Source organism: Squalius cephalus, assembly GCF_949319135.1.
Source record: "Squalius cephalus genome assembly, chromosome: 3".
Taxonomy (NCBI): domain Eukaryota; kingdom Metazoa; phylum Chordata; class Actinopteri; order Cypriniformes; family Leuciscidae; genus Squalius; species Squalius cephalus.
In genome coordinates, this window is record NC_137124.1 from 1652675 (window position 1) to 1667674 (window position 15000).

General features: G+C 46.9%; 2 protein-coding genes across 6 annotated transcripts in view; one reads left to right on the forward strand and one right to left on the reverse strand.

Annotated features, from left to right (window-relative positions):
* Positions 1 to 2057, forward strand: part of dctn1a (dynactin 1a) — a 34856-nt gene extending 32799 nt beyond the window's left edge. For all 5 annotated transcript variants that reach the window (XM_079866226.1, XM_079866225.1, XM_079866222.1 and 2 more), the window contains 5 exons: positions 289 to 419; positions 492 to 687; positions 1104 to 1177; positions 1294 to 1383; positions 1469 to 2057. In XM_079866226.1, the coding sequence (XP_079722352.1) occupies positions 289 to 419; positions 492 to 687; positions 1104 to 1177; positions 1294 to 1383; positions 1469 to 1606 (629 nt within the window). In that variant the 3' untranslated portion in view covers positions 1607 to 2057. The remainder of the gene's footprint in view (positions 1 to 288; positions 420 to 491; positions 688 to 1103; positions 1178 to 1293; positions 1384 to 1468) is intronic.
* A 10988-nt stretch (positions 2058 to 13045) lies between these two features.
* epdl1 (ependymin-like 1) overlaps positions 13046 to 15000 on the reverse strand; it is a 10615-nt gene continuing 8660 nt past the window's right edge. The window contains exons 5-6 of the mRNA XM_079866171.1: positions 14342 to 14429; positions 13046 to 13343 (exon numbers count right to left, since the gene is read on the reverse strand). Coding sequence (XP_079722297.1) covers positions 13223 to 13343; positions 14342 to 14429 — 209 coding nt within the window. The 3' untranslated portion in view covers positions 13046 to 13222. The remainder of the gene's footprint in view (positions 13344 to 14341; positions 14430 to 15000) is intronic.

Consider the following 15000-nt stretch of genomic DNA (forward strand, 5'->3'; position numbering starts at 1 on the left):
TGAAGGGCAAAATTAGCGATATAGACCAAAACCACTTTTTACACCAGGCTGTAAACATGTGTTTCTCTGCTGTAAAGTTGTGCATATTAACACAGGGGATTATGGGATTGAGTCTCTTCTGCTGCCTCTAGTGGCCAGTGGATGAACTGCAGTTTAATCACTCAGTTAAATCACTTCCGTGTTGGACTCGAGAGAGACGGGAAGGTCACACAGATTCCCATCGCTCTGAGCTACTGATGCCTGCTTTACAAACTCTGTGATGTGGAACCGTTGTGTGTTGTGTTGCAGGGGGCGTGTCTTCCGGTGTGGGCGGAGTCCCGGGTGCGGTTCAGGTGGTGGACTCTCCTCTCCTCAAGCAGCAGATCGACGTGCAGCGACTCGCCATCAAGCAGCTGAAGAGCGAGAACTACAGGCTGAAGGTCATTATAACCCTCCATTACAGCGTGAACACAGGTGCGGCGTGACCTCTGACCTCTGCCCTCCGCCCTCAGGCTGAGAAGATGCGTGTGCAGCTGTCGTCGCTGCCGCCGCTGACGGTGCCGAACATGGCGGGAGTGGCGGGAGAGGCGGGAGTGGCGGGAGAGGGAGCTTCAGGGTCTCTGTGCCGTCGGACAGATCTGATGCTGGTGAGCCTGCTGAAGATGAGCGCCGGACTCAGAGTGGTGGACATCAGCGGCAAGAGCTCAGGTCATCCGGCCGGCCGGCCCAATAGTTCTTACTGCTTTTAGTTGTTTTTACTGGTTTTAAAAAAAAATATGATTTCATTTTTTGTACAATTGTAGTTTTTTTTTAAACAGTTTTTACAATTGTAAATTGTTACATTTACATTTATTTTACAGTTTCTACATGTTTACTTTTTTAATTTTTACTTTTTTTACAGTTTGTACATTTTATGTTTTGTTTACACTTTATATATATTATTATAGTTTAAAATAGCTGTTTTCTATGGAAGTCAAAAGAACAGCATTTATTTGACATCTTCTGTGACATTATAAATGTCTTTCCTCTTGCTGATCCTCACATTTAAATGAGTCTCTGTGTGTGTGTGTGTGTGTGTGTGTGTGTGTGTGTGTGTGTGTGTGTGTGTGTGTGTGTGTGTGCAGCGAGTGCGAGCGCTCAGTTGCTGGAACAGACGGCCAGGCTGAATTCTCTCAGTGACGCGCTGGATAAGCTGAAGGTCAGTGTGTTGGTGTGTGTGTGTGATGATCACTCACAGGTGTGTGTCAGCGCTTGCCTCATCGTGTGTGTGTGTGTGTGTGTGTGTGTGTGTGTGTGTGTGTGTGTGTGTTTCAGGCTGAAGTGTCGCAGCACGTGGTGTCTCAGCGGCCCGGAGCGCGTGTGCCGTCAGACTTCGCCACCTTCCCGTCACCCTCGTTTGTCAAGGTCAGAGCGCTCACACACACCACACACACCAGTGTGTGAACCTTCCCATGATCCTCTCATTAACCTTCCCATGATCCTCTCTCAGGCGAAAGAGGAGCAGAAGAGCGGCTCGCTGCTGGTGGGGAAGGTGATGATCCCCTGCGCTCGCGGTCAGGAGCAAACACACTCCCTCGTGCTGTCCCAGCATCAGCTGCAGTGTGTGCACCGGCTCCTCATGACATAAACACACACACACACACACACACACACACACACACACACACACACACACACTCCCTCGTGCTGTCCCAGCATCAGCTGCAGTGTGTGCACCGGCTCCTCATGACATAAACACACACACACACACACACACACACACACACACACACACACACACACACACTCCCTCGTGCTGTCCCAGCATCAGCTGCAGTGTGTGCACCGGCTCCTCATGACATAAACACACACACACACACACACACACACACACACACACACACACACACACTCCCTCGTGCTGTCCCAGCATCAGCTGCAGTGTGTGCACCGGCTCCTCATGACATAAACACACACACACACACACACACACACACACACACACACACACTCCCTCGTGCTGTCCCAGCATCAGCTGCAGTGTGTGCACCGCCTCCTCATGACATAAACACACACACACACACACACACACACACACACACACACACACACACACACACACACACACTCCCTCGTGCTGTCCCAGCATCAGCTGCAGTGTGTGCACCGCCTCCTCATGACATAAACACACACACACACACACACTCCCTCGTGCTGTCCCAGCATCAGCTGCAGTGTGTGCACTGCCTCCTCATGACATAAACACACACACACACACACACACACACACTCCCTCGTGCTGTCCCAGCATCAGCTGCAGTGTGTGCACCGCCTCCTCATGACATAAACACACACACACACACACACACAGACACACACCGCCTCCTCATGACATAAACACACACACACACACACACAGACACACACCGCCTCCTCATGTCATAAACACAGGCTCAGCCAATCACACGCTCACGCCGCCTCAGGAACCAATCAGGCTCTCAGACTGACCGAGCCAAAGATCGACTCCTCAAGAAGCCATTGAGACCAGAGTTGTGTTTGTCCTGTGTTGTTCATTAAGGAAGCCAGAGGAGTAAATTAGAAGAGTAATAGCGACTCTTTATCCCACAAGATAAACTCCTGCTTCTGGAGTGTCGAACCGCTTCCACATGAATCCCTGTCACAGACACCCTGACCTTAAAGCTTGCTATATTTCTGCATCCATGCTTCTTTTCCTTGTTACTCTAATGGTTTAGAAACTGGTCTCACATTTCACGTGTGTTTGTCATGTTTAGAATGAAGGCTTGATTCGGTGAAGAGGTTAATGTACTCGCACTAGGGAAGCTCACTCCTAATCCTGTAGGAAACCAGGAGGAGTCTCTGAGACGGCAGTGCTAGTGTAGAGACACTCCTATATCAGCGCTTGGCTAGAGGTCCACTCACAGTGTGTTCTTCACTATAACACCATCTCTGGGGGGTTTACTTTATTCACTTGCTTCAATGTTTTTAATAGTTTATGCATATTTCACATGTTTCTTGATGGAGACGACTGCAATAAAGATGGGAAAATTGTATTTTAGTGTTTGACTCTTTTTTCCACACTCGTTATCTCCTTCCCTGCCTGTGTTTTCTGTAAAACGTGTCCATCCAGCGGCAGCATTTTTGATCATTTCCACAAAAGTTTCATGGTGCCCAGAATATTTAGAATATCTGAACATTCAGTATGTTTGAGAGAGCTCATGGCATCATTAAAGACACCTGACTAGCCCAGGTCACTTTCTGTTGGTGTTAGTTCGGCTCATTTTACTGACTCTTGTTCATCTCGTTCATCAAGAAGAACAAATGTGGAAATGTGGCTTTAAATGTTATACTTTTAACAGGCAGATTCCCCAAGCACATCCACCTATGCAATCTTGATCATATTCTGAATTAATGATTATAATACAGTCAACAATAATTGACAGGGAACACAAAAAATTACTTTAACTTCCGAGACTTTCGTTCAGTTGTCACGTGACAGACGCAATGAACGAATCGTTCACTTTTTAAAACTGGATATTTGCAGTCTTAATTCAGGACAAAAAAACAGGTGTTTGAAAATACATGTCTATAAAATTCAGCCATAAAAACATTTTTATTAGTTAAATGTCAAATGTTCAATGTTAGTTTAAAGAAATAAAATACAGAACTATTTAAAATTCCACATAATATTCAGTTTTGTTAGATTACACTTTTCAATAATTCAAATGTACACATATTATAAGCTCCAGGTGTGCACACAGAATACAGCACGTCGTCACTCTTATTCAGATCTATCATATGTCTGCTCTTCTCTTTCTGCAGACGTTTACATTTTTTTTTTACGTTTTATGATCAAGCGCAAGCCAACTCGTGTCCGCCCGTTAGATCAGCGCATCGACCACAAACGCATCAGTCAGATCGTACCGAACATTTTCGTCTAGTTTTTATTCGTTGACGAAAATGTCAATAGATTTTCGTCATAGTTTTTGTCATTCAAAATTGGGTTTTATTTAGTTCTTAATTGTCTCGTTTTCGTCTGTGAAAAAATGTTGTTGACGAAAATAATGACGAAAATTATTCGTCAATGAAATGAACACTGACGCAACCGAAAAGTTTTAAAGGGGTCATCAGATGCCCATTTTCCATAAGTTGGTATGATTCTTTAGGGTCTTCATGTAAAGTTTGTAACATACTTTCATTAAAATTCCTCAATGGTTGTGTAAAACAACACGCTTACCTCCTCAAACACAGCTCTGCTCACAGCGACCCGTTTCAGTGCGTGTCTCTTTAAATGATAATGAGCAACTGCTATGCAAACACCTTATAAAAGTGACCCAGAGCCCGTCTACGGAGAGCCTGGCCACTCCCTATTAAGTCCTATTGTACCAAATAGTGGTTGTAGTTCCACCAGAGCTCCACTGGGGGGCGATCGCCCATGAGTGCAGAATGAATGGGAGTCTATGGAGCTAGACGGCTAAATTTGTCTCTTTCACCCGATTGCCGTTGAGAAATCTCAGATTTGATTGTAGGTTTTGCAAGTTCAACATGGGTTATAGGTCGAAAGTTGAATGAACGAGTACTTATGTCCTTTCGATTTCTTACAGGTTGAGTTGTTGTTGCCCATAACACGCTAGCATTCTGTTAATGAACGCTGATTGGTCAGTGAAGGACTGATTACGACCAGAGATACCGCTTGATGGCATCGTGTGTGTGTGTGTGTATTTTCGGCGTAGTCTTTTAAAACAACATAACAAAAACTCTTCTAGCACGTGTGTTTACCTGTGTCAGCTGTGTTGTGTGTTTCCCTGTGTCAGCTGTGTTGTGTGTTTCCCTGTGTCATGTGTTTACCTGTGTCGGCTGTGTTGTGTGTTTCCCTGTGTCGGCTGTGTTGTGTGTTTACCTGTGTCAGCTGTGTTGTGTGTTTACCTGTGTCAGCTGTGTTGTGTGTTTACCTGTGTCAGCTGTGTTGTGTGTTTCCCTGTGTCAGCTGTGTTGTGTGTTTCCCTGTGTCAGCTGTGTTGTGTTTACCTGTGTCAGCTGTGTTGTGTGTTTCCCTGTGTCATGTGTTTACCTGTGTCGGCTGTGTTGTGTGTTTCCCTGTGTCGGCTGTGTTGTGTGTTTACCTGTGTCAGCTGTGTTGTGTGTTTCCCTGTGTCAGCTGTGTTGTGTGTTTCCCTGTGTCAGCTGTGTTGTGTGTTTCCCTGTGTCAGCTGTGTTGTGTCTTTCCCTGTGTCATGTGTTTACCTGTGTCGGCTGTGTTGTGTGTTTCCCTGTGTCGGCTGTGTTGTGTGTTTACCTGTGTCAGCTGTGTTGTGTGTTTACCTGTGTCAGCTGTGTTGTGTGTTTGCCTGTGTCAGCTGTGTCGTGTGTTTCCCTGTGTCAGCTGTGTTGTGTGTTTCCCTGTGTCAGCTGTGTTGTGTGTTTGCCTGTGTCAGCTGTGTCGTGTGTTTCCCTGTGTCAGCTGTGTTGTGTGTTTGCCTGTGTCAGCTGTGTTGTGTGTTTACCTGTGTCAGCTGTGTTGTGTGTTTCCCTGTGTCAGCTGTGTTGTGTGTTTGCCTGTGTCAGCTGTGTCGTGTGTTTCCCTGTGTCAGCTGTGTTGTGTGTTTGCCTGTGTCATGTGTTTACCTGTGTCGGCTGTGTCGTGTGTTTCCCTGTGTCGGCTGTGTTGTGTGTTTCCCTGTGTCGGCTGTGTTGTGTGTTTACCTGTGTCAGCTGTGTTGTGTGTTTACCTGTGTCAGCTGTGTTGTGTGTTTGCCTGTGTCAGCTGTGTTGTGTGTTTCCCTGTGTCAGCTGTGTTGTGTGTTTGCCTGTGTCAGCTGTGTTGTGTGTTTGCCTGTGTCAGCTGTGTCGTGTGTTTCCCTGTGTCAGCTGTGTTGTGTGTTTCCCTGTGTCATGTGTTTACCTGTGTCAGCTGTGTTGTGTGTTTGCCTGTGTCAGCTGTGTTGTGTGTTTCCCTGTGTCAGCTGTGTTGTGTGTTTGCCTGTGTCAGCTGTGTTGTGTGTTTGCCTGTGTCAGCTGTGTCGTGTGTTTCCCTGTGTCAGCTGTGTTGTGTGTTTACCTGTGTCAGCTGTGTTGTGTGTTTCCCTGTGTCATGTGTTTACCTGTGTCGGCTGTGTCGTGTGTTTCCCTGTGTCGGCTGTGTTGTGTGTTTCCCTGTGTCGGCTGTGTTGTGTGTTTACCTGTGTCAGCTGTGTTGTGTGTTTGCCTGTGTCAGCTGTGTTGTGTGTTTCCCTGTGTCAGCTGTGTTGTGTGTTTGCCTGTGTCAGCTGTGTTGTGTGTTTGCCTGTGTCAGCTGTGTCGTGTGTTTCCCTGTGTCAGCTGTGTTGTGTGTTTGCCTGTGTCGGCTGTGTCAGCTGTGTCGTGTGTTTCCCTGTGTCAGCTGTGTTGTGTGTTTGCCTGTGTCAGCTGTGTTGTGTGTTTGCCTGTGTCAGCTGTGTTGTGTGTTTTCCTGTGTCAGCTGTGTTGTGTTTCCCTGTGTCGGCTGTGTTGTGTTTCCCTGTGTCGGCTGTGTCGTGTGTTTCCCTGTGTCAGCTGTGTCGTGTGTTTCCCTGTGTCGGCTGTGTTGTGTTTCCCTGTGTCGGCTGTGTTGTGTGTTTACCTGTGTCAGCTGTGTTGTGTGTTTGCCTGTGTCAGCTGTGTCGTGTGTTTCCCTGTGTCGGCTGTGTCGTGTGTTTACCTGTGTCGGCTGTGTTGTGTGTTTACCTGTGTCAGCTGTGTTGTGTGTTTCCCTGTGTCAGCTGTGTTGTGTGTTTCCCTGTGTCAGCTGTGTTGTGTGTTTCCCTGTGTCAGCTGTGTTGTGTGTTTCCCTGTGTCAGCTGTGTTGTGTGTTTCCCTGTGTCATGTGTTTACCTGTGTCAGCTGTGTCGTGTGTTTCCCTGTGTCGGCTGTGTCGTGTGTTTACCTGTGTCGGCTGTGTTGTGTGTTTCCCTTGTCAGCTGTGTCGTGTGTTTGCCTGTGTCGGCTGTGTCGTGTGTTTCCCTGTGTCGGCTGTGTCGTGTGTTTGCCTGTGTCAGCTGTGTTGTGTGTTTACCTGTGTCAGCTGTGTTGTGTGTTTGCCTGTGTCAGCTGTGTCGTGTGTTTACCTGTGTCGGCTGTGTCGTGTGTTTCCCTGTGTCGGCTGTGTCGTGTGTTTGCCTGTGTCAGCTGTGTTGTGTGTTTACCTGTGTCGGCTGTGTTGTGTGTTTCCCTGTGTCGGCTGTGTTGTGTGTTTCCCTGTGTCAGCTGTGTCGTGTGTTTCCCTGTGTCAGCTGTGTTTACCTGTGTCAGCTGTGTTGTGTGTTTACCTGTGTCAGTTGTGTCGTATGTTTCCCTGTGTCAGCTGTGTTGTGTGTTTCCCTGTGTCAGCTGTGTTGTGTGTTTGCCTGTGTCAGCTGTGTTGTGTGTTTGCCTGTGTCAGCTGTGTTGTGTGTTTGCCTGTGTCAGCTGTGTTGTGTGTTTACCTGTGTCAGCTGTGTTGTGTGTTTGCCTGTGTCAGCTGTGTTGTGTGTTTGCCTGTGTCAGCTGTGTTGTGTGTTTACCTGTGTCAGCTGTGTTGTGTGTTTGCCTGTGTCGGCTGTGTCGTGTGTTTCCCTGTGTCGGCTGTGTCGTGTGTTTGCCTGTGTCAGCTGTGTTGTGTGTTTGCCTGTGTCAGCTGTGTTGTGTGTTTCCCTGTGTCAGCTGTGTTGTGTGTTTGCCTGTGTCAGCTGTGTTGTGTGTTTGCCTGTGTCAGCTGTGTCGTGTGTTTCCCTGTGTCAGCTGTGTTGTGTGTTTGCCTGTGTCAGCTGTGTCGTGTGTTTGCCTGTGTCGGCTGTGTCGTGTGTTTCCCTGTGTCGGCTGTGTCGTGTGTTTACCTGTGTCGGCTGTGTTGTGTGTTTACCTGTGTCAGCTGTGTTGTGTGTTTCCCTGTGTCAGCTGTGTTGTGTGTTTCCCTGTGTCAGCTGTGTTGTGTGTTTCCCTGTGTCATGTGTTTACCTGTGTCGGCAGTGTCGTGTGTTTCCCTGTGTCGGCTGTGTCGTGTGTTTACCTGTGTCGGCTGTGTTGTGTGTTTCCCTTGTCAGCTGTGTCGTGTGTTTGCCTGTGTCGGCTGTGTCGTGTGTTTCCCTGTGTCGGCTGTGTCGTGTGTTTGCCTGTGTCAGCTGTGTTGTGTGTTTACCTGTGTCAGCTGTGTTGTGTGTTTCCCTGTGTCAGCTGTGTTGTGTGTTTCCCTGTGTCGGCTGTGTCGTGTGTTTCCTTGTGTCGGCTGTGTCGTGTGTTTGCCTGTGTCAGCTGTGTTGTGTGTTTACCTGTGTTGGCTGTGTTGTGTGTTTCCCTGTGTCGGCTGTGTTGTGTGTTTCCCTGTGTCAGCTGTGTCGTGTGTTTCCCTGTGTCAGCTGTGTTTCCCTGTGTCAGCTGTGTTGTGTGTTTCCCTGTGTCGGCTGTGTCGTGTGTTTGCCTGTGTCAGCTGTGTCGTGTGTTTCCCTGTGTCAGCTGTGTTGTGTGTTTACCTGTGTCAGCTGTGTTGTGTGTTTGCCTGTGTCAGCTGTGTCGTGTGTTTGCCTGTGTCGGCTGTGTCGTGTGTTTCCCTGTGTCAGCTGTGTCGTGTGTTTCCCTGTGTCAGCTGTGTCGTGTGTTTACCTGTGTCAGCTGTGTCGTGTGTTTACCTGTGTCAGCTGTGTCGTGTGTTTACCTGTGTCAGCTGTGTTGTCAGCTGTGTTGTGTGTTTGCCTGTGTCAGCTGTGTCGTGTGTTTACCTGTGTCAGCTGTGTCGTGTGTTTACCTGTGTCAGCTGTGTCGTGTGTTTACCTGTGTCAGCTGTGTTGTCAGCTGTGTTGTGTGTTTGCCTGTGTCGGCTGTGTCGTGTGTTTCCCTGTGTCAGCTGTGTCGTGTGTTTCCCTGTGTCAGCTGTGTCGTGTGTTTACCTGTGTCAGCTGTGTCGTGTGTTTACCTGTGTCAGCTGTGTTGTCAGCTGTGTTGTGTGTTTGCCTGTGTCGGCTGTGTCGTGTGTTTCCCTGTGTCAGCTGTGTTGTGTGTTTACCTGTGTCAGCTGTGTTGTGTGTTTACCTGTGTCAGCTGTGTTGTGTGTTTACCTGTGTCAGCTGTGTTGTGTGTTTACCTGTGTCAGCTGTGTTGTGTGTTTCCCTGTGTCAGCTGTGTCGTGTGTTTCCCTGTGTCGGCTGTGTTGTGTGTTTCCCTGTGTCGGCTGTGTTGTGTGTTTAACTGTGTCAGCTGTGTTGTGTTTACCTGTGTCGGCTGTGTTGTGTGTTTCCCTGTGTCGGCTGTGTTGTGTTTACCTGTGTCGGCTGTGTCGTGTGTTTCCCTGTGTCGGCTGTGTCGTGTGTTTCCCTGTGTCGGCTGTGTTGTGTGTTTCCCTGTGTCAGCTGTGTTGTGTGTTTGCCTGTGTCAGCTGTGTTGTGTGTTTACCTGTGTCAGCTGTGTTGTGTGTTTCCCTGTGTCAGCTGTGTTGTGTGTTTCCCTGTGTCGGCTGTGTTGTGTGTTTCCCTGTGTCAGCTGTGTTGTGTGTTTGCCTGTGTCGGCTGTGTCGTGTGTTTCCCTGTGTCAGCTGTGTTGTGTGTTTGCCTGTGTCGGCTGTGTTGTGTGTTTGCCTGTGTCGGCTGTGTTGTGTGTTTCCCTGTGTCAGCTGTGTTGTGTGTTTCCCTGTGTCGGCTGTGTTGTGTGTTTCCCTGTGTCGGCTGTGTCGTGTGTTTCCCTGTGTCGGCTGTGTTGTGTGTTTACCTGTGTCGGCTGTGTTGTGTGTTTCCCTGTGTCGTGTGTTTCCCTGTGTCAGCTGTGTTGTGTGTTTCCCTGTGTCAGCTGTGTTGTGTGTTTACCTGTGTCGGCTGTGTCGTGTGTTTCCCTGTGTCGTGTGTTTCCCTGTGTCAGCTGTGTTGTGTGTTTACCTGTGTCGGCTGTGTCGTGTGTTTCCCTGTGTCGTGTGTTTCCCTGTGTCGGCTGTGTCGTGTGTTTCCCTGTGTCAGCTGTGTTGTGTGTTTCCCTGTGTCAGCTGTGTTGTGTGTTTGCCTGTGTCAGCTGTGTTGTGTGTTTACCTGTGTCGGCTGTGTTGTGTGTTTACCTGTGTCGGCTGTGTCGTGTGTTTCCCTGTGTCAGCTGTGTCGTGTGTTTACCTGTGTCAGCTGTGTTGTGTGTTTCCCTGTGTCAGGTGTGTTGTGTGTTTCCCTGTGTCAGCTGTGTTGTGTTTCCCTGTGTCAGCTGTGTCGTGTGTTTACCTGTGTCGGCTGTGTCGTGTGTTTCCCTGTGTCGGCTGTGTTGTGTGTTTCCCTGTGTCAGCTGTGTTGTGTGTTTACCTGTGTCAGCTGTGTTGTGTGTTTGCCTGTGTCAGCTGTGTCGTGTGTTTCCCTGTGTCAGCTGTGTTGTGTGTTTACCTGTGTCGGCTGTGTTGTGTGTTTGCCTGTGTCAGCTGTGTTGTGTGTTTACCTGTGTCGGCTGTGTCGTGTGTTTCCCTGTGTCGGCTGTGTTGTGTGTTTCCCTGTGTCAGCTGTGTTGTGTGTTTACCTGTGTCAGCTGTGTCGTGTGTTTCCCTGTGTCAGCTGTGTTGTGTGTTTACCTGTGTCAGCTGTGTTGTGTGTTTGCCTGTGTCAGCTGTGTCGTGTGTTTCCCTGTGTCAGCTGTGTTGTGTGTTTACCTGTGTCGGCTGTGTTGTGTGTTTCCCTGTGTCGGCTGTGTCGTGTGTTTCCCTGTGTCAGCTGTGTTGTGTGTTTCCCTGTGTCGGCTGTGTCGTGTGTTTCCCTGTGTCAGCTGTGTTGTGTGTTTCCCTGTGTCGGCTGTGTTGTGTGTTTACCTGTGTCAGCTGTCTTGTGTTTACCTGTGTCAGCTGTGTTGTGTGTTTGCCTGTGTCAGCTGTGTTGTGTGTTTGCCTGTGTCAGCTGTGTCGTGTGTTTCCCTGTGTCGGCTGTGTCGTGTGTTTCCCTGTGTCAGCTGTGTTGTGTGTTTGCCTGTGTCAGCTGTGTCGTGTGTTTCCCTGTGTCAGCTGTGTCGTGTGTTTCCCTGTGTCAGCTGTGTTGTGTGTTTCCCTGTGTCGGCTGTGTTGTGTGTTTACCTGTGTCAGCTGTCTTGTGTTTACCTGTGTCAGCTGTGTTGTGTGTTTGCCTGTGTCAGCTGTGTTGTGTGTTTCCCTGTGTCAGCTGTGTCGTGTGTTTCCCTGTGTCAGCTGTGTTGTGTGTTTCCCTGTGTCGGCTGTGTTGTGTGTTTACCTGTGTCAGCTGTCTTGTGTTTACCTGTGTCAGCTGTGTTGTGTGTTTGCCTGTGTCAGCTGTGTTGTGTGTTTGCCTGTGTCAGCTGTGTCGTGTGTTTCCCTGTGTCGGCTGTGTCGTGTGTTTCCCTGTGTCAGCTGTGTTGTGTGTTTGCCTGTGTCAGCTGTGTCGTGTGTTTCCCTGTGTCAGCTGTGTTGTGTGTTTACCTGTGTCGGCTGTGTCGTGTGTTTCCCTGTGTCAGCTGTGTTGTGTGTTTCCCTGTGTCAGCTGTGTTGTGTGTTTGCCTGTGTCGGCTGTGTCGTGTGTTTCCCTGTGTCAGCTGTGTCTTGTGTTTCCCTGTGTCGGCTGTGTTGTGTGTTTACCTGTGTCAGCTGTGTTGTGTGTTTCCCTGTGTCAGCTGTGTTGTGTGTTTACCTGTGTCGGCTGTGTCGTGTGTTTCCCTGTGTCAGCTGTGTTGTGTGTTTGCCTGTGTCAGCTGTGTCGTGTGTTTCCCTGTGTCAGCTGTGTTGTGTGTTTACCTGTGTCGGCTGTGTCGTGTGTTTGCCTGTGTCGGCTGTGTCGTGTGTTTCCCTGTGTCAGCTGTGTCTTGTGTTTCCCTGTGTCGGCTGTGTTGTGTGTTTACCTGTGTCAGCTGTGTTGTGTGTTTCCCTGTGTCAGCTGTGTTGTGTGTTTACCTGTGTCGGCTGTGTCGTGTGTTTCCCTGTGTCAGCTGTGTTGTGTGTTTGCCTGTGTCAGCTGTGTCGTGTGTTTCCCTGTGTCAGCTGTGTTGTGTGTTTACCTGTGTCGGCTGTGTCGTGTGTTTCCCTGTGTCAGCAGTGTCTTGTGTTTCCCTGTGTCGGCTGTGTTGTGTGTTTACCTGTGTCAGCTGTGTTGTGTGTTTGCCTGTGTCAGCTGTGTTGTGTGTTTCCCTGTGTCAGCTGTGTCGTGTGTTTCCCTGTGTCAGCTGTGTCTTGTGTTTCCCTGTGTCGGCTGTGTTGTGTGTTTACCTGTGTCAGCTGTGTTGTGTGTTTGCCTGTGTCAGCTGTGTTGTGTGTTTACCTGTGTCAGCTGTGTTGTGTGTTTGCCTGTGTCAGCTGTGTTGTGTGTTTGCCTGTGTCAGCTGTGTCGTGTGTTTCCCTGTGTCGGCTGTGTCGTGTTTCCCTGTGTCAGCTGTGTTGTGTGTTTGCCTGTGTCAGCTGTGTTGTGTGTTTCCCTGTGTCAGCTGTGTTGTCGATGCCTCGAGAGAAAAGAAAGTGCAGAGCTGAAAGCACTAAAGTGACTGAAGGATTGCCGTAAAGCAGTATCTCTGGTCGTACGATGTGTATGACGTCATTGACATTTTAAAAGACTTTTTAAAGCAAATAAGTGACTCTAAAAAATCTAACACCCAGCAGTGTGTAATTTATTTGCATCTCCTTTCGAAAACAACATTCAAATTACTAGACAAAACATTATATCCGGAAAAAAGTGGATTTTGAGGGGTATAGCGCCATAGACCTCCATTCATTCTGCACTCGTTCTGTGAGCGCCCTCATGTGGAGCCAGAGTGGAACTGCACTCGTCCTGTGAGCGCCCTCATGTGGAGCCAGAGTGGAACTGCACTCGTCCTGTGAGCGCCCTCATGTGGAGCCAGAGTGGAACTGCAACCAGTCCAAAAGCCGGAAGTTTACTGAGAGTGGAACTTCTCCCCTTATTAGACATTCTCTGGGTGAACTTTGCATCCGATGACCCCTTTAAGGAGAAAATACTCAGCAATGGTGTCGACTTATGAATTTACACATGGTTTGTCTTGAAGCATATTAAAAACACCACATAGACACATAAGCACCATTAAACGCTGGATTTTCACCACAGGGACTTTAGGATAACCTAGATCGCACTGCTGTAACGCTACAGCTGACAGTCAGAAAGACGATGCAAGAAAATACTGAAAGATAAAACCTTTATTTTCCCTTTTTTAAACGATTAAAGTGCTTTTGATTGACATGGATTAAGTGAGCAAATCATAAAGAGCAGCATCAGCATTTAAAAAGAAATGTGCAAACAAGGTGTTTACGTAAAAAAAAAGCATGTGAAAATCCTTCAAATGCGATTAAAGCCCGTTAAAGACTAAAGAATCCGCTGAAGAAGTCGAGGTTCTCCTCTTCGGTCTCGACGCCATCGCAGAACGAAGGAGGAATGAACTGCTCCGGGTCCTCGATCCCCGTCACGGCATTAAAGTAGCTGGAAAACACACGTTCATTACTGTTAATGTGCTGTTATTACCGTCTGAGTCAAACTACAGTGTGTATGTGTGTGTGTGTGTGTGAGAGGTAAAACCTCTTATTCCACAACCTCGGATTGGAATCTTCTCCTGAGTCTTGTAGTCAATTTAAAATGTTGCATGTTTTTGCATGCACGGTTGCATGTTTTGTTTATATGTTTTTATTTTTATTTATTTAAAAAAAAAAAATATATATATTTTTTTTTTTATTTATGAAAAAAAAATAATTGAATGTAACTATAGGGCTGGTTTTCGATTCAGATTCGCAAGCTCTCATTCGATTCTCGACTCGATTTTTGATTTCGATTCTAAATTCGATTTTTTATTGCGATTCTCGATTCGACTCAGTGAATATAGATTTAAAACAAATCCTATGTTTATAAAAAAGAACAGTGAACATAAGTTTACAAGTGGTTAATTAATAAAAAGAACTCTTAAACTCTTTTTATTTTAGGTACACTTGGGGACATTAACACAGAACCCAACTCTATATTTCAAGTGCATTCAGTGAATCGACAGGATTTTGATGGAAAGATGAAAATTGTTCGAGTCTGAACAGCCTCACGCCTTGATCATGATCGGGTTATTGATGTCTAAGATTAAACACACATACCATCTCCCAGCATGAGCTGTAACACACAACAACAGCGGAGGAACACTAACACTGGCTTTTGGGTGATGGATCAATAAATATGGGAAAAAATCGATTTGTGGCGTTTGAGAATTGATTTTGAATCGACCACATTTAAAAAAACGATTAATTGAAAAATCTTTTTTTTTTGCCCAGCCCTACTTTAACTTTAATGTATACTTGTGTCAGGACACTCCTGTGAAAGAGATGTTAATCTCAGTGAGTCTTTCTCTCCTGGTTGAACTATGACGAGGGCTGGAGGAAACTGATGCACCGAAACACCGACTGATTAGTTGTGTTTGTGTGTATGATCTGAAAGCGTGTTACCTGGTGACGACCCAGCCGGACTGTGGCGTGTAGTAGAGCGTGGACACCGGGATACAGCCGAACTCCGTCACCGTGGCCACGTATTTACCTGGAGACGACAAGCACTGTTAAAGGTTTGTGTAAAACACTCTTTACTGCAGCTTTACTCTGAGGAACTGAGGAGAAATGTGGGATGAGACGGGATTTACTGCAGCTTTACTCTGAGGAACTGAGGAGAAATGTGGGATGAGACGGGATTTACTGCTCAGGAAAAGGTTCACATCTGCATGGAAATAGATACTAAGTTGTTGTTTCACTTCACCTGACAATACATTTGTTTCAGTTTTTATGGTCACATGAACTAATAATGAAAAATACTTTCTTACTGTGTATTAATCTCAGCTAATGTTAATTTCAACATTCACTAATCCATAGTTCAAATCAAAAGCTGCATCTGTTGATATTATTTAATGGACCTGAAATCAAGTTGTATTTTATTAACTAACACATTTTATTTTTTTTATACCTAACTTTTTATTTCTCATTTGACATCATGATTATTATTTATCATTTTATTTTTTTAATTATTTTTTTATTCCTTTATTTTTATTTAACTTCACGTTTATTATTTTTAGTTTATTTATTTTTTAAATGCATTTAAAAAACAATATTCCTTATTT